General features: G+C 48.0%; 1 protein-coding gene across 2 annotated transcripts; it reads left to right on the top strand.

Moving 5' to 3' along the window:
• Positions 1–110: 110 nt before the first annotated feature.
• hnrnpua (heterogeneous nuclear ribonucleoprotein Ua) lies at positions 111–23,581 on the top strand. 2 transcript variants are annotated; one of them, XM_041847855.2, is made up of 14 exons: positions 111–805; positions 1,712–1,826; positions 18,884–18,957; positions 19,063–19,202; positions 19,431–19,530; positions 19,665–19,777; positions 19,944–20,207; positions 20,294–20,413; positions 21,202–21,330; positions 21,568–21,736; positions 21,910–22,182; positions 22,300–22,568; positions 22,772–22,870; positions 22,965–23,581. In XM_041847855.2, the coding sequence occupies exons 1-14, from the start codon at positions 316–318 to the stop codon at positions 23,013–23,015; spliced, it is 2,406 nt and encodes an 801-aa protein (XP_041703789.1). In that variant the 5' UTR covers positions 111–315; the 3' UTR covers positions 23,016–23,581. The 2 variants fall into 2 exon arrangements, with proteins under 2 accessions (XP_041703789.1, XP_041703790.1); XM_041847856.2 differs by having other exon boundaries at positions 22,775–22,870.
• The last annotated feature ends 287 nt before the right edge of the window (positions 23,582–23,868 follow it).

Genomic DNA, 23,868 nt, shown 5'->3' on the forward strand with positions numbered 1-23,868 from the left:
GGTAGGGATGCACGGCTGTTATGTGGTATGAGACTACTGAATAAAAGCTGACTGGTTTATTCGTGTCATTACGGTAGGGCTATATTACTGCCCCTGGCATGCTCTCAGCAGCAGCACAGATGTCAGTAGTGGGACGTGGTTAGAAAGGGTGCGGGCTTGGCGCAGTGGAAATTATAGGCGACTGCTATCACCAAGTCCGCCATCGTTGCACCGGGCTTTTGTCTTCGTGTTTCGAATTTCAAAAACACAGTCGACAATAGGGATTTTTTTATCGAATTGTATCGATATTTATTTAATTATTTAATAGATAACACAATGAGCTCTATCAACGTGAAGAAGTTAAAGGTAAACGAGTTGAAGGACGAGTTGAAGAAGAGGCAGCTATCGGACAAGGGGCTGAAGGCGGATCTTATGGACCGGCTGCAGGCCGCGCTTAATGAAGAGGCTCTAGCCGGAGGAGCTGAGTCCGGGGAGAACGACCGCCAAGGCGACGGGGCTGTCGGCCTGAATGACATGGGCGTGGAGGACTTGGATGAAGACCTGGTTGAGGAGAGCATGGAGGCGGACGGAGTGGAGGATGGAGATAGTGGCGAAGGGAAAGCAGAGAATGAATGCGCCGATATCGACGATGATATGGGGGAAGAGGAGGATGCGGGAGTAGATATGGATAAATCGGACGAGGATGAAGATGCTCTACTGAAAGATGATGATGATGATGATGATGATGAGGAGGAGGAGATGGACAAATTCGATGATGATGATGATGATGATGATGCTGCTGCACTAGGGGCTCTCCCTGGCGAGGGTAAGCGATGCAAGCCAGCTAATCGACCCTGCTGCATGGTGCAGCGGCTAGCGTTCACGTCTTGAATGACAGTTCAGAATCAAAGATAGGTCAACCGGTTAGCCTGCTAAGCTTGCCAGCTAGGTCGGAATTTCTGCGAGGATCCATGTAGCTAGCTACTTGTAGACAATAAGGTTTTGTACGGTTGCACTTGACAGGTGTATGTTTTTACGCACTGGTTTTGTGTGCCGGGTTTGCATTTCTTCAAGCGGCAGACAAAGATACACTTTCTGGTGTGCAGTTGGTCGTTGGCTAGTTAGCTAGCTAGCATTAGCTGCTAAAGTGCGAAACAGTGGCTCCTACTGGCGAGAGAGAACGCAGCAGGCTGACTATATTTTCCCGTGAGACGGTTTGTTATTCCATAGGTATAAATAAGTCTGTGCGCATAGCCTAGTTTTATAACCTTGGTTTTAGGAAATGTGAAAGACAAGTTATCTAGCTAGCTGCTAGTCGTATCTAGCTTGGTTTGTTTTTTAACATTTTATTAATACAGTAAATACTGAGTTAGTATTTGGTCAAGGCTGGCATGGCTGTAGAAACTGAAAATGTGTGGTCCTTCACAAACATATCAATATCCATGGGGGGGGGGGTACTAACTGGTATTAAAGGGGGTATTGTTATTGCTTTTGATGGGTCCTTGTTATTCATGACTCCAGATCACCATATCTTTAATTATTTTAAGATCTACCCTTCCCTTTGTAGTGGATACATTGCAACTCATGTAGATACCTGACAAACCAAAACACCTACCTAGCCACCTAGCTGAACTGTGTGGACCATCATGTAACACCTGGGTCGGGACGCACCGCACACTTGGGGGGCGGGACGCACCTCAATACCTGCTTTGTTATTGTTTTATTTCCAAAGGGGATGCGGACAAAGACACGAGCGCTGAGCAGAAGAATAAGAAGGGTGTTAAGAGACGCCGGGAGGAACATGGAAGGGGCTACTTTGAGTTTATTGAAGAAAGCAAGTACAGCCGGTAAGGATGGTGCAGTAGCCGGGTTAACCCTTGGTTAGCTCCGAGTCGCCCTGGCCTGTACAACTCCCAGCTCTCTGCCTTATCGACCTGCTGTGTTGACATTAACAGCCAACACAGTCCTTAATGCTACCCCTGACCCCTGCTGCTAAGAAACATAATTTTTTCAATTTACCTCTACATGGGCATTACCTTACTATAACCTGTTATTACTGAATACAGGGTTGACAGTATGCATGCAAAGCCCAACTGTAGTGTAGGTAATGGTGGTTGGTGCTATAGCTAGTTAGTGATAGGAAGGGTTATGGTGTGGTCTGGGGGGATGCTTTATTGAATGGGAAAGTCTGGATGCCGCTGGGAGGGTGCCTGACCCTCGCGCTGTGGGACAAAATAGGGTGGGGTGGTCTGTAGAACAAGTGCACCAATTAAGTATCTGTCTGTCTCTCTCTCTGTCTGTCCAGTTGTGTTAAGCTTAGGCAACTTTTATATGCTCTATTTTTTCCCCATGGTAGGCTGCAATAAAAGTGTGTGAGTGTGAGTGTGAGTGTGAGAGTGAGAGTGACATTGGTGAACTTTAGGTTACATTTCTGACTGATTTGTTTTATCACGCCCCGCAGTTTCATACTGAAGAATGCGACAAGCATTTGACCATTACAACTTTAACTCCATTGTTGAAAAATCCTGTCAGAACTGGTCAAAATGTAGCCTAGTGCAGTCTTTCCCCTATATTATTCTCTAGTTGAGACACAAAGGCCCCCAAAGCAACATTTACGCCTGCATGCACCAAAGTAGTTAATTGAAACCCATACAATGATAGGTTTTGTTTTAAATTCTGAGAGTGATTCGATTTATTAGGATCCCCATTAGCCGACGCCAATGGCGACAGCTAGTCTTACTGGGGTCTGACATATAACGAAAAATACATTACAGACAATTTACATACAGTACCAGTCAAAAGTTTGGACACACCTACTCATTCAAGGGTTTTTCTTTATTTTAACTATTTTCTACATTGTAGAATAATAGTGAAGAGAACAAAACTATGAAATAACACATATGGAATCATGTAGTAATCCAAAAAGTGTTAAACAAATCAAAATATATTTTATATTTCAAATAAAATTGTATTTGTCACAAGCGCCAAATACAACAGGTGTAGACATTACAGTGAAATTCTTACTTACAAGCCCTTAACCAACAATGCAGTTTTAAGAAAGAATACAAATAATAATAATAATAATATTATAAAAACAAAAACTATAATAATTTAAAAAGTAAAAATATCAATCAAAAACAAACAAACAAATATACAAAAAAATACTATATAAAATAATACGAAATAAAGGTAACAAATAATTAAAGAGCAGCAGTAAAAATAACAATAGCGAGGCTATATACAGGGGGTACCGGTTAGTCGAGTAATTGGGGTAATATGTACATGTAAGTAGAGTTATTAAAGTGACTATGCATAGATAATAAACAGAGAGTAGCAGCAGCTTTAAAGAGGGGTGGGTGGGGGGGGCAATGCAAATAGTCTGGGTAGCCATTTGATTTGATGTTCAGGAGTCTTATGGCTTGGGGGTAGAAGCTGTTTAGAAGCCTCTTGGACCTAGAATTGGCGCTCCGGTACCACTTGCCTTGCGGTAGCAGAGAGAACAGTCTATGACTACGGTGGCTGGAGTCTTTGACAATTTATAGATCCTTCCTCTGACACCGCCTGGTATAGAGGTCCTGGATGGCAGGAAGCTTGGCCCCAGTGATGTACTGGGCCGTACGCACTACCCTCTGTAGTGCCTTGCGGTCGGAGGCCGAGCAGTTGCCATACCAGGCAGTGATGCAACCAGTCAAGATGCTCTCGATGGTGCAGCTGTAGAACCTTTTGAGGATCTGAGGACCCATACCAAATCTTTTCAGTCTCCTTAGGGGGAATGGGTTTTGTCGTGCCCTCTTCATGCTTGGACCATGTTAGTTTGTTGGTGATGTGGACACCAAGGAACTTGAAGCTCTCAACCTGCTCCACTACAGCCCTGTCGATGAGAATGGGGGCGTGCTCGGTCCTCTTCTTTTTCCTGTAGTCCACAATCATTTCCTTTGTATTGATCACGTTGAGGGAGAGGTTGTTGTCCTGGCACCACACGGCCACAGGTCTCTGACCTCCTCCCTATAGGCTGTCTCGTCGTTGTTGGTGATCAGGCCTAGCACTGTTGTGTCATCGGCAAACTTAATGATGGTGTTGGAGTCGTGCCTGGCCATGCAGTCATGAGTGAACAGGGAGTACAGGAGGGGACTGAGCACGCACCCCTGAGGGGCCCCTGTGTTGAGGATCAGCGTGGCGGATGTGTTGTTACCTACCCTTACAACCTGGGGGCGGCCCGTCAGGAAGTCCAGGATTCAGTTGCAGAGGGAGGTGTTTAGTCCCAGGGTCCTTAGCTTAGTGATGAGCTTTGAGGGCACTATGGTGTTGAACGCTGAGCTGTAGTCATTGAATAGCATTCTCACATAGGTGTTCCTTTTGTCCAGGTGTGAAAGGGCAGTGTGGAGCGCAATAGAGATTGCATCATCTGTGGATCTGTTGGGGCCATATGCAAATTGAAGTGGGTCTATGGTTTCTGGAATAATGGTGTTGATGTGAGCCATGACCAGCCTTTCAAAGCACTTCATGGCTACAGACGTGAGTGCTATGGGTCAGTAGTCATTTAGGCAGGTTACCTTAGTGTTCTTGTGGACAGGGACTATGGTGGTCTGCTTGAAACATGTTGGTATTACAGACTCAGACAGGGAGAGTTTGAAAATGTCAGTGAAGACACTTGCCAGTTGGTCAGCGCATGCTCGGATCGGAGTACACGTCCTGGTAATCCTGCGGCCTTGTGAATATTGACCTGTTTAAAGGTCGTACTCACATCGGCTACGGAGAACGTGATCACACAGTCATCCGGAACAGCTGATGCTCTCATGCATGTTTCAGTTTTACTTGCCTCGAAGCGAGAATAGAATAAATTTAGCTCGTCTGGTAGGCTCGTGTCACTGGGCAGCTCGCGGCTGTGCTTCCCTTTGTAGTCTGTAATAGTTTGCAAGCCCTGCCACATTCGACGAGCGTCGGAGACGGTGTAGTACGATTCAATCTTAGTCCTGTATTGACGCTTTGCCTGTTTGATGGTTCGTCGGAGGGCATAGCGGGATTTCTTATAAGCTTCCGGGTTAGAGTCCCGCTCCTTGAAAGCGGCAGCTCTACCCTTTAGCTCAGTGCGGATATTGCCTGTAATCCATGGCTTCTGGTTGGGGTACGTACAGTCACTGGGGACGACGTCATCGATGCACTTATTGATGATGCCAGTGACTGATGTGGTGTACTCCTCAATGCCATCGGAAGAATCCCAGAACATATTCCAGTCTGTGCTAGCAAAACAGTCCTGTAGCTTAGCATCTGCTTCATCTGACCACTTTTTTATTGACGAGTCACTGGTGCTTCCTGCTTTAGTTTTTGCTTGCAGAAATCAGGAGGATAGAATTATGGTCAGATTTTCCAAATGGAGGGCGGGGGAGAGCTTTGTACGCGTCTCTGTGTGTGGAGTAAATGTGGTCTAGAGTTTTTTTCCCTCTGGTTGCACATTTAACATGCTGGTATAAATTAGGTCAAACGGATTTAAGTTTCCCTGCATTAAAGTCCCCGGCCACTAGGAGCGCCGCCTCTGGATGAGCGTTTTCCTGTTTGCTTATGGCCGTATACAGCTCATTGAGTGCGGCCTTAAATTTTAGATTCTTCAAAGTAGCCACCCTTTGCCTTGATGACAGCTTTGCACACGCTTGGCATTCTCTCAACCAGCTTCACCTGGAATGCTTTTCCAACAGTCTTGAAGGAGTTCCCACATATGCTGAGCACTTGTTGGCTGCTTTTCCTTCACTCTGCGGTCCAACTCATCCCAAACCATCTCAATTGGGTTTAGGTCGGGGGATTGTGGAGGTCAGGTCATCTGATGCAGCACTCCATCACTCTCCTTCTTGGTCAAATATCCCTTACATTGCCTGGAGGTGTGTTGGGTCATTGTCCTGTTGAAAAACAAATGATTGTCCCACTAAGCCCAAACCAGATGGGATGGCGTATCGCTGCAGAATGCTGTGGTAGCCATGCTGGTTAAGTGTGCCTTGAATTTGTCACCAGTGACAGTGTCACCAGCAAAGCACCCCCACACCATCACATCTCCTCCATGCTTCACGGTGGGAACTACACAAGTGGAGATAATCCGTTCACCTACACTGCGTCTCACAAAGACAAAGCGGTTGGAACCAAACATCTCTAATGTGGACTTCAGAACAAAGGACAGATTTCCACCGGTCAAATGTCCATTGCTTGTGTTTCTTGGCCCAAGCAAGTCTCTTTTTCTTATTGGTGTCCTTTAGTAGTGGTTTCTATGCAGCAATTCGACCATGAAGGCCTGATTCATGCAGTCTCCTCTAAACAGATGATGTTGAGATGTGTCTGTTACTTGAACTCTGTGAAGCACATATTTGGGCTGTAATTTCTGAGGCTGGTAACTCTAATGAACTTATCCTCTGCAGCAGAGGTAACTCTAGGTCTTCCTTTCCTGTGGCGGTCCTCATGAGAGCCAGTTTCATCATAGCGGTTGATGGTTTTTGCGACTGCACTTGAAGAAACTTTCAAAGTTCTTGAAATGTTCCATTCCAATTGACTGACCTTCATGTCTTAAAGTAATGATGGACTGTCGTTTCTCTTTGCTTAATTGAGCTGTTCTTGCCATAATATGGACTTGGTCTTTTACCAAATAGGGCTATCTTCTGTATACACCCCCCCTATCTTGTCACAACTCAACTGATTGGCTCAAATGATTAACAAGGAAAGAAATTCCACAAATGACCTTTTAACAAGGCACACCTGTTAATTGAAATGCATTCCAGGTGACTACCTCATGAAGCTGGTTGAGAGAATGCCAAGAGTGTGCAAAGCTGTCATCAAGGCAAAGGGTGGCTACTTTGAAGAATCTCAAATATAAAATATATTTTGATTTGTTTAACACTTTGTTTGTTACTAGATGATTCCATATGTGTTATTTCATAGTTGTGATATCTTCACTATTATTCTACAATGTAAAAAAAATTGTAAAAATGAAGAAAAACCCTGGAATGAGTAGATGTGTCCAAACTTTTGACTGGTACTGTACATTTAAAAACATGAACATGTAGTGTGTGTGTGTGTGGGTATGTGTGCATCTATCCGTTACACATACATGTCAGTACATACAAACAACAAGTAGGTCACATGGGGGTGAGACGTTCTGCCGTGAGGTGTTGCTTTATGTTTTTCGAAGCCAGGTTTGCTGTTCACTTGCGCTATATAAGATGGAAGGGAGTTCCATGCACTCATGGCTCTGTATAATACTGTACGTTTCCTTGAATTTGTCCTGGACCTGGGGACTGTGAAAAGACCCCTGGTGGCGTATCTGGTGGGGTAAGTGTGCGTGTCAGTGCTGTGTGTAAGTTGACTATGCAAACAATTTGGAATTTCCAACACATGTTTCTTATAAAAACAAGAAATGACGCAGTCAGTCTTTCCTCAACTCTTAGACTGGCATGTACAGTGAGGGAAAAAAGTATTTGATCCCCTGCTGATTTTGTACGTTTGCCCACTGACAAAGAAATTATCAGTCTATAATTTTAATGGTAGGTTTATTTGAACAGTGAGAGACAGAATAACACCAACAAAATCCAGAAAAACGCATGTCAAAAATGTTATAAATTGATTAGCATTTTAATGAGGGAAATAAGTATTTGACCCCTCTGCAAAACATGACTTAGTACTTGGTGGCAAAACCCTTGTTGGCAATCACAGGTCAGATGTTTCTTGTAGTTTGCCACCAGGTTTGCACACATCTCAGGAGGGATTTTGTCCCACTCCTCTTTGCAGATCTTCTCCAAGTCATTAAGGTTTCGAGGCTGACGTTTGGCAACTCGAACCTTCAGCTCCCTCCACAGATTTTCTATGGGATTAAGGTCTGGAGACTGGCTAGGCCACTCCAGGACCTTAATGTGCTTCTTCTTGAGCCTCTCCTTTGTTGCCTTGGCCGTGTGTTTTGGTTCATTGTCATGCTGGAATACCCATCCACGACCCATTTTCAATGCCCTGGCTGAGGGAAGGAGGTTCTCACCCAAGATTTGACGGTACTTGGCCCCGTCCATCGTCCCTTTGATGCGGTGAAGTTGTCCTGTCCCTTTAGCAGAACCCCCCCCGTTATCATAATGTTTCCACCTCCATGTTTGATGGTGGGGATGGTGTTCTTGGGGTCATAGGCAGCATTCCTCCTCCTCCAAAATACAGCGAGTTGAGTTGATGCCAAAGAGCTCCATTTTGGTCTCATCTGACCACAACACTTTCACCCAGTTCTCCTCTGAATGATTCAGATGTTCATTGGCAAACTTCAGACGGGCATGTATATGTGCTTTCTTGAGCAGGGGGACCTTGCGGGCGCTGCAGGATTTCAGTCCTTCACGGCGTAGTGTGTTACCAATTGTTTTCTTGGTGACTATGGTCCCAGCTGCCTTGAGATCATTGACAAGATCCTCCCGTGTAGTTCTGGGCTGATTCCTCACCGTTCTCATGACCATTGCAACTCCACGAGGTAAGATCTTGCATGGAGCCCCAGGCCGAGGGAGATTGACAGTTATTTTGTGTTTCTTCCATTTGCAAATAATCGCACCAATTGTTGTCACCTTCTCACCAAGCTGCTTGGCGATGGTCTTGTAGCCCATTCCAGCCTTGTGTAGGTCTACAATCTTGTCCCTGACATCCTTGGAGAGCTCTTTGGTCCCTTTAAGAGTGTGCTCCTAATCTCAGCTCGTTACCTGTATAAAAGACACCTGGGAGCCAGAAATCTTTCTGATTGAGAGGGGGTCAAATACTTATTTCCCTCCATTAAAATGCAAATCATTTTATAACATTTTTGACATGTTGTTTTTGTTGTTATTCTGTCTCTCACTGTTCAAATAAACCTACCATTAAAATTATAGACTGATCATTTCTTTGTCAGTGGGCAAACGTACAAAATCAGCAGGGGATCAAATACTTTTTTCCCTCACTGTATAGTATTAATATATCTGATTACAATGAAGAGCAAGACGTGCCACTCTGTTCTGGTCCAGCTGCAGCTTAACTAGGTAATAATCAAGATAAGATCAAACTAGAGCCTGCAGGACTTGCTTTGTGGAGTGTGGTGTTAAAAATACAGATAATCTCTTTATATTATGGACAGACCTCTCCCCATCTTTACAACCATTGAATCTATATGTTTTGACCATGACTAGGGCTGTTGCGGTGACCGTATTACCGCCACACCGGCTGTCACGAGTCATGAAGTCAGTCAAATACCACATGACCATTTAGTCACGGTAATTAGGCTTCTCCAAGCTCTGATGCTGCTGCTGGTCATTAGTAGCCTACCAAACTTGCTAACTGCCTGGTACTCAGAACTCTATTGTCCCTCTTATCACTCTGACGTCAATGCAAATGTTTTCGAAAATCTAATCAAACACTTCATGAGAGCCCATGAGCTCATGTTGCTCAACATTTCTATAGGCTATGCAATTGTGGGAGAAAACAGAGTGATGGCCTCTAATAAAAAGAGGAGGATCCCATCAGCTTTCTATAGGCTAGGCCTACTATATTTATTTCTCAACTTTCCTCATATTAAGCACATTTCTTATATTTACAAAAGGAGTATAGCCTACCTGGCTGGCATGAAATAAAACACGGGGAAAAGCGTCCTCCATTTGCTATTTAAGTGCATAGATGACATCTATTTTTTCCCGCTGCACCTGTTTCTGTCACGATCGTCTGCATAGTGAGTGGACCAAAACGCAGCGTTGGTAGCGAACATTACTTTATTAAACAACGTACTCGAACAAAACAATAAACAAAGACGAATCGTGAAGTCCTCAGTATCAAATGACTGAAACGGAACAAAAACCCACAACCACAAGGTGAAAACACATAGTTTAAATATGGCTCCCAATCAGAGATAACGAGCCGACAGCTGACACTCGTTACCTCCGATTGGGAGTCATATGACTAACAAGAACAACCAAAACCAAACACACCCAAATACCCAACATAACCAAACCAAACCCAACAAAACGAATACACCCTGGCTCAAATACAAAGTCCCGGAGCCAGAGTGTGACAGTTTCGATACAGGTGCATGATAATGGTCCATTCTAAATCAAAACAAATGTCATACATATATTATTTAGTAAAGACAAGATGAAATCAAGAATAGTCTGATGGGTGACAATATTAGCCTATCACTTGTGAATTATATATTATCACTTGTGAATGATGCCCAGCATAAGAAACAAAGCTTTTTTTTGCAACTTTTTCGAATCATAGTGGCACACCTCATGTACCCTAGCCCATAGGCCTATATGTTTTAATAAGGTTTGGATCACAACTAAAGTGGCCAAATAACTTCTTAAAATTAAGCACATTAATCCGCTTTACAAGGGGTGTAGAGCCTAACTGGCATATATAAGCAGCGCGTGAGTTTCAAATTTGGGGAAGATAATTTTCACCCAAAAAATTCACCTTTTATAATAAAAGCATTACATGCATAATTGCATTTGCGGTCACTTTTGATAATGGTGTTTTCAGCTATTGGAACATACGCGCTTATAGCCTACTACCATGTGTGCATTGCTGCGCTTATAATGTGAAGAAATAGCCTAATAGTTTATCAACATTTTAAGCTAAACGTTATGATCTGTTGCGTCAGCCACATTGCATAAAAAGGTTTTTTGATGCTAGTGGTTGTATTAATTTGGGATCTATCGAATCCCGCAACTGTCCCAGACTATGTTTGGAATATTTATTTATCGCACAGAATATAATAGGTCGATTTTTGTACTATGGGGGATAGTAGATTGACATAGGCTAGTGCATTTGCTGTTCGTAAGGCCTACTCATCTTGTTGGCTGACGAAAAGTAAATGTGGACAGTTCTTCCAACATTTTCAACATGCACCTCGGAATTGGATAAGAACGCGCGCAGTTGCGTCCCGGATGTGTCTGTCTTAACTTGTAGCCAGTGAGAAAAACCCGATCACGTGAAGGAGAGCAGTGCGAGTTAGAGACGTTTCGGATTGCGCAGCACACTCCGGGAGAAGGGCACAATGCAGCACTACGCGCCGCAAAAGGCATGTTTTTTTTTAGGGTGCATTACGGCAAAGGGGATGCCGCCGTGAAATTTGAGGCATTATCAAATGCTTGTCAAATTGTGAATGAGAGACTATTGGAGTGTGTACAGCCTGCGCAAAAAACTAAGCAGAGCTCATGCCTTTTCAAGCGACTTTTGCATGCAGCCTTTCAATGTATTAAAAATCAAAACATATAGCCCAACGTTGTTAGAATAACTAAAGTTACATTAATAACTCTAAATTAAGCATATAGGAGTACCCGTGTAGCTCAGTTGGTAGAGCATGGCGCTTGCAACGCCAGGGTTGTGGGTTCGATTCCCACAGGGGGGCAGTATGGGGGGGAAAAAATGTGTGCACTCACTAACTGTAAGTCGCTCTGGATAAGAGCGTCTGCTAAATGACTAAAATATAAAATGTTAACCACTCAACACAGAATAGCCGCATGTGCGCACTCCCTCAAATCATTTGGAGAAAATATTTATTTTTTATTCAGCTTTGTTCAATTGTATTCTTGATACTATAAAATAATACAAAATAATGCCACGGAATCATAAGCAAATCTTGTCTGCTAAATTAAACTAGTGTAGCCCACAGTCATTTGGCATAGGCAGATCAGGACCTAAAATAAGGACAACTCAAGAGTATCCTTGTCATGAGCACTCTCTCTCCCTGGTAGCAACATTAATTGCATTCAATTATCTTCCACTCTGCTCACCTCCCTCTCTCTACTCAGCCTAACTAGCTCCACCTGCCCTGCTCTGCTCTTGTTACCTGGCCAGCTGCACTGCATTTCCCACTCACCATCCTCACCTTGCCTCACTCTGTTCTAATTACTCTGCCAGCTGAACTGCATTTCCCCACTACCTCTCCCAGTATATCAAGCCCTGGTTTTCAGCCAAGCCCTGTCAGATCGTCTTCAAACCCGGACCAGTAACCTGCCTGTCTGCGCTCTGACTCCTGTTTGTGATACCGATCCTTTCTTGACTGCCTCCTTGTTCTACTGCCCCGTCTATCCCAACCTGCCTTCTGGACCTCGACTACTCTCCGATCTTCAGCCCCTCCGGTAACTCGTTTCTGCCTTCTGTCTCTCACCACGATATTTGCCCAGCCCTGATCTGTACTTCTGCCTGCCATTCATATTGCTGTTGTGTGTGTGTGTTCCCCCAGGTCTCCGACCACCAGATGAGCGTGCCCAGACGTTTCACCACCCTCAGCCCGATACGCCGCTCCATCACTGGGGAACACACACACTAAGCACTTGGACTGGACACCCCCGGACATTTGGTGACCCCCGGAGCACAGGTACCCACAGGAGGACCCTGAAAGACCCCTGACACCCCTGGGACTCCTCTTCCCGCCTGTAACCTTGAATAAAGAACTCTGAATTTGAACTTGCGCTCTTGGGTCCTCTTCTGTTCGTGACAGAACGATCTGACCATCATGGACCCAGCGCACTCCCTGACCACGATGGAGGAAGAGCCAGAGAGGACTGCCCTACAGCGACTGGAACGCTCTGAGGGAGACATAAATCGGATGGCTGGCGACATCGCTTCCCTTCTCCAGCTATTCAACCAGCAGCAACAACAGTTCCAACTGCAGCAACAACAGCTAGCCCAAGCCCTGCAACTACTCTCAAGCCCGGCTACTCCACCTGCACCCCCCTGGTCCTTTTGTTCCTGTACCACCGATACTCCTTCATCCCTCCGCTGGAGGTCCCAATGCTGCAGGCCCGGCAGTGCTGCCACCAGATCCCCACGCTCCTGAACCAAGGATTGGGAACCCGGAACGCTTTTGATGGCAACCAGAAGCAAGTAAGACCATTCTTGAGCAGCTGCCGAATCCAGTTTGCACTACAGCCCAGGACTTTCTCAACAGAGGGAGCCAAGGTGGGGTATGTCATCACACATCTCACCGGTCGAGCTCGGTTGTGGGGAACGGCGGAATTCGACCGGCAAACCCCAGCCTGTGCCTCCTTCAGTGCCTTTGAGGAGGAGATGTTAAAGGTCTTTGACCTAGGCTCGCCAACAGCCGAAGCGTCACAAGCTCTGCTCACCATCCGTCAGGGCAATCGGACAGTGGCAGACTTCTCCATTGACTTTCGTACCCTGGCCAGTCAAAGCTCGTTTAACCCAGAGGCACTGGTGCAAGCCTTCCTCCATAGCCTGGCGGACTATATCAAGGACGAGCTTGTTTCCCATGACCCGCCCTCAACGCTTGATGCCGCCATTGACCTTGCCGTTCGCATTGACCGCCGTATACAGACCCGGAGGAGGGAGAAGGGCCGTCTCAGTCAACCTGCCATCCGTACTCGGGTCGATACCGCTTCTGTCCAGCCCCTGCCTGTCAAGTCCCATAGCCAACTCAATCAGCCTGAGCCCATGGAGATTGGCCGTGCCTCTCTGACTCCCGAGGAGCGTCGGCGCCGTCTAAGCTCCAACCTTTGCCTCTACTGTGGTGGCGAGAATCACCGTGTCGCTACTTGTCCGGCAAAAGCCGCAGCTCACCAGGTGTAGGGGAGATCCGGGTGAGCTCAACAAGCCTTCAGTCTCCCTCCATCCGAAAGACCCTGCTTCATCTCCGCCTTCAGCTTTCTGACAAGACTCATACATTGGCCGCCCTTGTGGATTCCGGAGCCGAAGCAAACATCATGGACCCTGAGCTTGCACAGCAACTGGGCGTGAACCATCATCAACTGACACAACCCATTCCTGCACGAGCCCTGGATGGGCATCATCTTGGCACTGTCACTCATATCTCCGCCCCTGTGACAATCCTGCTGTCAGGAAACCACCAGGAGTCCATCCAGTTTCACCTCCTACACTCACCTGGCCAACCACTCATTCTTGGATACCCGTGGCTCCGTCAGCACAACCCCCACATCGACTGGGAGACAGGAACAGTCCGTGAGTGGGGAAGGAGTTGTCACCAGACCTGTTTAAGGGGGGCCACCCTGCCCGTTCACCGGGAAGGATCTAGCGCTACCTCCGACATATCCAATGTTCCGGCCTGTTACCACAGCCTGAAAGAGGTGTTCAACAAATCCAAGGCGACATCTCTACCCCCCACACAGACCCTATGACTGCGCGATTGATCTCCTGCCTGGCACAGCACCTCCCAAGGGTCGTCTGTATTCACTGTCAGCCCCGGAAAGAAAGGCCATGGAGGACTACATTAATGACTCTCTTGCCTCCGGGATAATTAGACCGTCGTCTTCCCCCGCAGGAGCGGGATTCTTCTTTGTCGGCAAGAAGGACGGTTCTCTTCGTCCATGCATAGATTACCGGGGTCTGAACGACATCACGGTTAAGAATCGCTACCCACTGCCCTTACTTTCGTCTGCCTTCGAACTGCTGCAGGGAGCCACTGTATTCACTAAGCTGGACCTTCGCAATGCCTACCATCTGGTGCGGATGAGGGAGGGAGACGAATGGAAGACAGCGTTCAACACACCAACCGGCCACTATGAATATCTCGTCATGCCCTTCGGCCTCACCAATGCCCCAGCAGTTTTTCAAGCCCTAGTGAATGATATCCTCAGGGACATGCTAAATACGTTCGTATTTGTGTACCTTGACGATATTTTAATATTCTCAAAGACTCTGTCAGAACACACGCACCACGTCCGGTTGGTCCTGCGCCGCCTGCTGGAGAACTCTCTTTTCGTGAAGGCAGAGAAGTGCGAGTTCCATGCCAAGACCGTTTCATTCCTGGGGTATGTGGTGACCGAGGGCAGCATTCAGATGGATCTCACGAAGGTGTCGGCTGTCACTTCCTGGCCAGTTCCTGAGTCTCGGAAGAAGTTGCAACAGTTCCTGGGCTTTGCCAACTTTTTATAGGAGATTCATCAGAAACTATAGCACAGTGGCTGCACCCCTCACGGCGCTAACCAGCACTAAACAACCGTACCAATGGACATCAGCTGCTGATAAGGCCTTCAATATCCTCAAGACATGTTTCACTTCTGCTCCCATCCTCCAGATGCCAGATGCAGCAAGGCAGTTTGTGGTGGAGGTAGATGCTTCGGACGTGGGAGTGGGTGCAGTGCTTTCTCAAAGAGCAGCTGAGGATGGCAAGATGCACCCCTGTGCCTTCTACTCCCGTCGGCTAACCCCTGCCGAATGCAACTACGACATTGGGAACCGCGAGCTGTTGGCTGTCAAGCTCGCCCTTGAAGAATGGCGGCACTGGTTAGAGGGGTCAAAGGAACCATTCGTAGTGTGGACAGACCACAAGAACCTGGAGTATATCCAAACAGCCAGGAGGCTGAACTCCCGTCAACAGCGGTGGTCTCTGTTCTTTACGCGCTTCAATTTCACGCTCTCCTACCGCCCGGGATCTCGCAACATCAAACCTGATGCTCTTTCCCGGATGTTTCAGAAGGACGAGACCACCGCCATGACAGCTCCCATTCTTCCCAGCCACTTGGTCGTAGCGGCCCTCACCTGGGAGATCGAGAAGCAGGTCATGGAGGCTCTTCGGGACCAGCCAGGTCCAAGCACCAGCGCCCCCCAACCGTCTGTTTGTTCCAGCAAATCTCAGGTCACCTGTGATTCAGTGGGGGCACGAATCCCGTCTGGCCTGTCATCCCGGCATCACTCGCACCCTTCATCTGGTCCGCCAGCGGTTCTGGTGGCGGGGGATGAGACGGGATGTCCGAGAATTCATCCGAGCTTGTCCCACTTGTAACCGAAACAAGACTCCCAACCAGCCTCCTGCTGGGTTGCTGCAACCCCTACTCATACCCAAGAGGCCCTGGTCCCACGTTTCACTGGACTTTGTTACGGGCCTTCCGCCCTCTGACGGACACACAGTCATCCTTACCATTGTTGACCGCTTTAGTAAGATGACCCACTTCGTGCCCCTTCCCAAACTACCCTCTGCTAAAGAGACCTCCCAGGTGGTCCTGGAACATGTGTTTCGTATCCATGGCCTACCCCAGGATATAGTGTCAGACCGGGGCCCGCAATTCTCAGCAACCTTTTGGAAGGAGTTCTGTCATCTCCTTGGGGCCACCGCCAGCCTATCGTCTGGATTCCACCCGCAGTCAAACGGCCAGACTGAACGCATGAACCAGGAGCTGGAGAAGGCACTGAGGTGTGTGGCTTCCCAAAATCCCGGGCCTGGGCTCAACACCTGCTCTGGGTGGAATATGCCCATAATTCACTCACCAGTTCCTCCACCGGGCTCTCCCCCCTTTCAGTGTGTCTACGGGTATCAACCTCCACTGTTTGCCAGCCAGGAGGCGGATGCCACCTGTCCGTCTGCTCTTGCGTATGCCCGCCGCTGCCGCCGCACTTGGGCCCAGGCTCGCACTGTGCTCCTGAAGTCTGGAACCAGCTACGCCGTCGGTGCCAACCGACGGAGGACCCCAGCACCTACTTACCGGGTTGGTCAGAAGGTCTGGCTGTCTGCCCGGGATCTGCCGCTGCGGGTTGTATCACGAAAGCTGGCCCCTCGCTTCATTGGTCCTTTTCCTGTGCAGAAAGTCATCAGTCCAACGGCGGTCCGACTTCAGTTGCCCGCTTCCATGCGGGTCCACCCCACCTTCCACGTCTCCAAGGTCAAGCCGGTCCATGAAAGTCCCCTGGTCCCTGCAGCTCCGGCGCCACCTCCTCCGCGCCTCGTAGATGGCGGTCCTGTCTTCACCGTCCGGCGGCTGCTCCGCTCTAGGCGAAGGGGTAGGGGGTCTCCAGTACCTCGTTGATTGGGAGGGATATGGTCCAGAGGAGAGGACCTGGATCCCGGCCAGGAGGATAGTGGACCGGACCCTTATCACTGACTTCCACCGACTACATCCTGATCAGCCTGCAATCCGTAGGGGCCGTCCAAGAGGGGTTCCTAGCCGTCCGGCCCGCCCTGCTCCTGTCTCAGTGCCTGTCCTGTCTCCCGACCGTGACCCTCCAGCTCCTTCTGAGGATGAGGAGATTCACTCGGACCGCTCGGAGGAGTTCTGACCCGCCGCCTGCTCCCCTCCACCCTCCCGGCATGATGTTGTTCTTGGGACTTCTGGGGCCGTCCCTTGGAGGGGGGGGTCCTGTCATGAGCACTCTCTCTCCCTGGTAGCAACATTAATTGCATTCAATTATCTTCCACTCTGCTCACCTCCCTCTCTCTACTCAGCCTAACTAGCTCCACCTGCCCTGCTCTGCTCTTGTTACCTGGCCAGCTGCACTGCATTTCCCACTCACCATCCTCACCTTGCCTCACTCTGTTCTAATTACTCTGCCAGCTGAACTGCATTTCCCCACTACCTCTCCCAGTATATCAAGCCCTGGTTTTCAGCCAAGCCCTGTCAGATCGTCTTCAAACCCGGACCAGTAACCTGCCTGTCTGCGCTCTGACTCCTGTTTGTGATACCGATCCTTTCTTGACTGCCTCCTTGTTCTACTGCCCCGTCTATCCCAACCTGCCTTCTGGACCTCGACTACTCTCCGATCTTCAGCCCCTCCGGTAACTCGTTTCTGCCTTCTGTCTCTCACCACGATATTTGCCCAGCCCTGATCTGTACTTCTGCCTGCCATTCATATTGCTGTTGTGTGTGTGTGTTCCCCCAGGTCTCCGACCACCAGATGAGCGTGCCCAGACGTTTCACCACCCTCAGCCCGATACGCCGCTCCATCACTGGGGAACACACACACTAAGCACTTGGACTGGACACCCCCGGACATTTGGTGACCCCCGGAGCACAGGTACCCACAGGAGGACCCTGAAAGACCCCTGACACCCCTGGGACTCCTCTTCCCGCCTGTAACCTTGAATAAAGAACTCTGAATTTGAACTTGCGCTCTTGGGTCCTCTTCTGTTCGTGACAATCCTATTATTTTCTTCTGAAATAGACTACATTTTCTTCATATCATGCTTCTTTAGACCTGTCTAAAAAAAATGGATTTATTGTGAAGGTGTGGGCTATATTACATGGATTTATTAGACTTATTAAAATGGCTTGTAGGCTATGTGTGGAAGCCAGGAGATGCTAAATGTGTTGATGTTAATTAACGGTCAATTACCGTGAGACCGACAGTTATTTGCTTGACAATCACCGGCTGATGAAATTTCGTGACCGCCACAGCCCTAACCATGACCGTTTACAATCTAAGGTAACACCAAGTAATTTAGTCTCCTCAACTTGTTCAACAGCCACACCATTCATTACCAGATTCAGCTGAGGTCTAGAACTTAGGGAATGATTTGTACCAAATGCAATGCTCTTAGTTTTAGAGATGTTCAGGACCAGTTTATTACTGGCCACCCATTCCAAAACAGACTGCAACTCTTTGTTAAGGGTTTCAGTGACTTCATTAGCTGTGGTTGCTGATGCATACATGGTTGAATCATCAGCATACATGGACACACATGCTTTGTTTAATGCCAGTGGCAGGTCATTGGTAAAAATAGAAAAGAGTAGAGGCCTAGAGAGATGCCCAGCGGTACACCACACTTTACATGTTTGACATTAGAGAAGCTTCCATTAAAGAATACCCTCTGAGTTCTATTAGATAGATAGCTCTGAATCCAAAGGACAAAGACTTTCCTCTAGGCTCAGATTAAAGATATGACAGATAGGAGTGGCAATGGAGTCAACTACCATCCTCAGTAGCTTTCCATCTAAGTTGTCAATGCCAGGAGGTTTGTCATTATTGATCGATAACAATAATGTTTTTAATCACCTCTCCCACACTAACTTTACAAAATTAAAACTTGCAATGCTTTTCTTTCATTATCTGTTTTTTTTATACATGAGTACGATGGCTCACTGTTTGTTGTTGGCATTTCCTGCCTAAGTTTGCCCACTTGAGTGAGAGACGTGTCCCTCCAGTGTCCTCCCCTGCCTGACCCCTCACCCCTTAATCTGCTCTCTTCCAGGGCCAAGTCCCCCCAGCCCCCCCTGGAGGAAGAGGACGAGGAGTTTGACGACACCACTGTCTGCCTGGACACCTGTGAGTACACACACACACCTGCAGCAGTGCACATTTTTTACTTGAACTGTGAAGTTCACAAGTGTGTGTGTGTGTGTGTGTGTGTGTGTGTGTGTGTGACCACAGATAACAGTGACCTGCACTTCAAGGTGTCCCGGGACCGTTACAGCGCGTCATCCCTCACCATGGAGAGCTTTGCCTACCTGTGGGCTGGAGGCAGGGCTTCCTACGGAGTAGCTCAGGGCAGGGCCTGCTTTGAGATGAAGGTGAGGAGAGATATCATCATCATCAACAACACACACACACACACACGTGGTCAATCAATCAATCAATCGAACAAGTTTATTTTATAAATCCCTTTTTACATCAGCAGTTGTCACAAAGTGCTTTACAGATACTCAGCCTAAAACCACTGATGCCTCAAGATGGTGAAGAGACAGAACATCATGACAAACACCCATACACACTCCTCACCCTCGGTGTGTTCTCCCCAGATCATCGAGAAGATCCCAGTAAAACATATCTCCAGTAAAGGCATGGAAATCCACGAGGTTCTGGTGGGCTGGTCACTAGCCAATGGAACACTGTTACTGGGTGAGTGAACCATTAGACCAACCAATAGAATTCAGTGGACTCCTGATATCTGCTAAGGGAAACCTGTGGTGTGTTGTGCTGTTGTATGGTAACTCCTTGTCTGACTGTGTGACTGTCTGCTTTGACGTCCTCAGGAGAGGAGGAACACTCGTATGCCTTCTCTGCCAAAGGGAGGAAAACAACCAACTGTGTCACAGTAGACTTCGGAGAGTGCTTCGACGAAAACGATGTCGTCGGATGCCTGATAGTAAGATATTTGAATGATCACTTTGTTTGTCACATTTCGCTCAAAGAGCTAAATAGCCACTTGTTGTCTCAAGAGAAGTTTCTAAAAAAAAACATCAGCTAACAGATAAAACTGCTGCTGCTGCTTTTTCCACTGATGATGATGATGTTTGTCCTCCCTCCTCCAGAACTTTGAAGGCTCGGAGGTAGAGCTGTCGTTCAGTAAGAACGGTCAGGACCTAGGCGTGGCCTTCAAGGTGGACAAGGCATCTCTGGATGGACGGCCCCTCTTCCCTCACGTCCTCTGTCACAACTGTGCTGTAGAGTTCAACTTCGGCCAGAGGGAGGCACCACTGTTCGTCCCACCGGCCGGCTACTGCTTCCTACAGCAGGTCCCCGTGAGCAAGAGGGTCCGAGGCCCCAAGGGGCCCGACGCCAAGGACGACTGTGAGGTGAGTGCGTGCTGGATTTCATATTATTGAATGCCCATGTGGTATTTTCGTTGCAGCCATGATTCAAATGTCTCTTACTCTCCCAGGTGATCGTGATGGTAGGGCTGCCTGGCGCTGGGAAGACGGCATGGGTCACCAAGCACACTCAGGAGCACCCAGGGAAATACAACATCCTGGGAACCAACACTATCCTGGAGAAGATGATGGTGAGTGATGCTGAAAGGGAAAGGACAGTTCTACAGTTCAGCAGTTCAGCTTAAAGGGACAGGACAGTTCACCTTAAAGAGACACCTCACCGTAAAGGGGCAGTTCAGCTGAAAGGGACACCTCACCGTAAAGGGGCAGTTCAGCTGAAAGGGACAGCTCACCGTAAAGGGGCAGTTCAGCTGAAAGGGACACCTCACCGTAAAGGGGCAGTTCAGCTGAAAGGGACAGCTCACCGTAAAGGGGCAGTTCAGCTGAAAGGGACAGCTCACCGTAAAGGGGCAGTTCAGCTGAAAGGGACAGCTCACCGTAAAGGGGCAGTTCAGCTGAAAGGGACAGCTCACCGTAAAGGGGCAGTTCAGCTGAAAGGGACACCTCACCGTAAAGGGGCAGTTCAGCTGAAAGGGACACCTCACCGTAAAGGGGCAGTTCAGCTGAAAGGGACACCTCACCGTAAAGGGGCAGTTCAGCTGAAAGGGACAGCTCACCGTAAAGGGTCAGTTCAGCTGAAAGGGACAGCTCACCGTAAAGGGCCAGTTCAGCTGAAAGGGACACCTCACAGTAAAGGGGCAGTTCAGCTGAAAGGGACAGCTCACCGTAAAGGGGCAGTTCAGCTGAAAGGGACAGCTCACCGTAAAGGGTCAGTTCAGCTGAAAGGGACAGCTCACCGTAAATGGGCAGTTCAGCTGAAAGGGACAGCTCACCGTAAAGGGGCAGTTCAGGTTGAAGGTACAGTTACCCCAAAGTCAGATGATTCCATACCTCAAAATTCTCTATTCTCCTTTGCCAGATCGCCAGTCTGAAACGCCAAATGAAGGACGTCATCAAACTAACCGCCATCTCCCAGCGTGCACCTCTTTTCCTGGGAAAATTCATTGAGATCGCTGCTCGCAAAAAGCGCAACTACATCCTGGACCAGGTAACCATGGTTACCCACACTGAAGCTTTTATTTTTGTGTATCGTTTCAATTGTCGTTGTTTTTGAATATTTAGATGCCTTGTGAACAAACAAAATGTTATTAAGTCAGCATCATCATGAGAAACAAATACTACTCGGTTGTATGGCAGTGTGAAAATGGAATGATTTCAGTAGGTGTATGGTTGGATATGACTTTAACTCTTGTACCTGTCTCTCTTCCCTCTCTCTCTCTGCCAGACCAATGTGTCGGCCCCGGCCCAGAGGAGGAAGATGTGTCTGTTTGCAGGCTTCCAGAGGAAGGCTGTGGTGGTGTGTCCTACTGACGACGACTACAAGCAGAGGACACAGAAGAAAGCCGAGACGGACGGGAAAGACGTCCCCGAGCACGCCGTACTCAAGATGAAAGGTGAGCTACAGCAACCTAGAACACCTGACAGCCATAACACCTGTTACCTGTATCAATAACACATGAGAGCTTACATTACATTTTAGTCCTTTGGCAGACACTTCTATTCGGGCTGACCGACTGATTTGGTAGGGGTTGATATATCTGACTGTTTCCCTCCCTTCCCCCTGTAGGCATCTACACCCTGCCGGAGCCAGGGGATTGCTTCAGTGAGGTGAGCTTCGTGGAGCTGCAGAAGGACGAGGCCTCCAAGCTGCTGGACTTGTACAAGGAGGAGAGTCGCTCCGCCCTGCCCCCAGAGAAGAAGGCCAACCAGGGTGGCACGCCGCCCAAGAGAGGGGGCAACCACCGCGGCCGTGGGGGCAGAGGGCAGGGGCAGTGGGGAGGAGGTCAGGGACAGAGGGGGGGGCGAGGAGGCTTCCAGATCAGAAGCAACTTCAGGGGAGGTGAGCAGTGTGTATTTGACTCTGCAAGTAACTCTAATACCTGAGGTGTATGTCTGTATGTTTGTGTACTTGGTATGTACAATATATATATTGATCTGTGTGTTTGTCTCTGCCCAGGCCCAGGACCTCGTGGTGGATTCAGTCGTCCTCCCAGAGGTTTCCTCCCTCCTCCGGCCTTCCGAGGGGGCTTCTCCAACCGGGGCAACTTCAACAGGGGGGGCGGGGGCATGCCCAGCAGGGGGGTCGCACCTAGGGGTGGTCATGGCAGGGTCAACATGGGGAACATGGGGGGTAACAGGGGAGGCAATATGCACAGAGGCAGCATAACCCACGGAGGAGGTGGAGGTGGAAGAGGACGTGGGGACAACAGGGGCAACTTCACACAGGTGGGTCACTAGTTACCTGATAGTATCCTTGACTACGACTACACCGAGTCTGACTATCAGCTAGAGTGGATTGTTGGATTATTTAATTTCTATATAGGTTTCTGTATATAACAACAACATACAGTACATTTGTATAACTCACCAATTGTACTGGAGGTCAGCTGGCAGTCCCAGGTGTCTGATGGCTGTTGTGTTTTCTGCAGAAGTTCAGAGGCAGAGGAGGCAACAATCGCGGCTTCCACAAGAACAGCAACTTTGGCATGAACAAGGCTCAGGCCTTCAACCAGAGCTGGCAGCAGGGGGTATGTACTGCTCCTGATGGAGCTGGACGTTGCACCTTAGGACCAATGGAATGGTTAAAAACTCTTACCTTTAACCTCTGTCTTCCATCTTTAGTTCTGGAACCAGAAGCCATGGAGCCAACAGTACCACCCAGGATACTACTGAGCATGTGTGGTAGAGAGACTGACTGACAGCACACAGACACATCCCGTCCACCCCGGCGAATCCCGTTACTCTCCATTTTACCTTCTTCCCCTCCTCCTTTTTCCTCTCCTCTTCCTTCGTTTTAGGAAGAAAGAGCATTCCACTGCTGAGATGGACTGCGGGTTCCGAGACAAAGACAACGAACGCTTTCTGGGCTCCTTTTCTTTCTGCGTTTTGGTTTTGTGTATTGCTTTTACGTTTCAGGGCCGGAGCTCTCGAACGTTCGCCTTCAGAAACCTTGGCTTTCATCCAGCATGTGATGTCTCTTCAAAAATATTTTCAGGGTTCTGTGTTTTTATCTGTAAAGATGTACTTTTTACAACAATGATGATGATAGATATTTCTTTCTGATTTTTTGCTTCATATTAAGTTGTTTTATGTTTTTAAGAATCAGGAGAGGCTAGCACTCACTTTAGACACGTGGCATTCGTGAGGTGTCGTAATTCTAGTCTTGCTGCAAATACGTTAGTTTCTAGTAAGTAAAGTGAAGTTTAAGCTGTAATAAAAAATGATATGCTTAAAAAATATATGTAAGTGTAATTTAACTAACAGACAGCCAACGTTTACAATAAACACAGGAATTGCTCTCAATGGTGCATCTTACTTGGTATGCAAATCCAAATGTTTGAATGTCAAAGGTATTAGAAGAGCCTTTGATATGAGAAGCACCCTCTCAGATAGAGTAGCTGTCTTGTTAAAAATGAGTAAAATGTCTAGCTATATCCTGTATCTGTGGCTCATACATCCAATCTTAAGACCAAGGCCGTCCAGTAAGGCACTCCTTTATCTATCTTGAGTGGTCACTTACCCAGTA

This window comes from Coregonus clupeaformis, chromosome 25, assembly GCF_020615455.1.
Source record: "Coregonus clupeaformis isolate EN_2021a chromosome 25, ASM2061545v1, whole genome shotgun sequence".
Classification (NCBI taxonomy): Eukaryota; Metazoa; Chordata; class Actinopteri; order Salmoniformes; family Salmonidae; genus Coregonus; species Coregonus clupeaformis.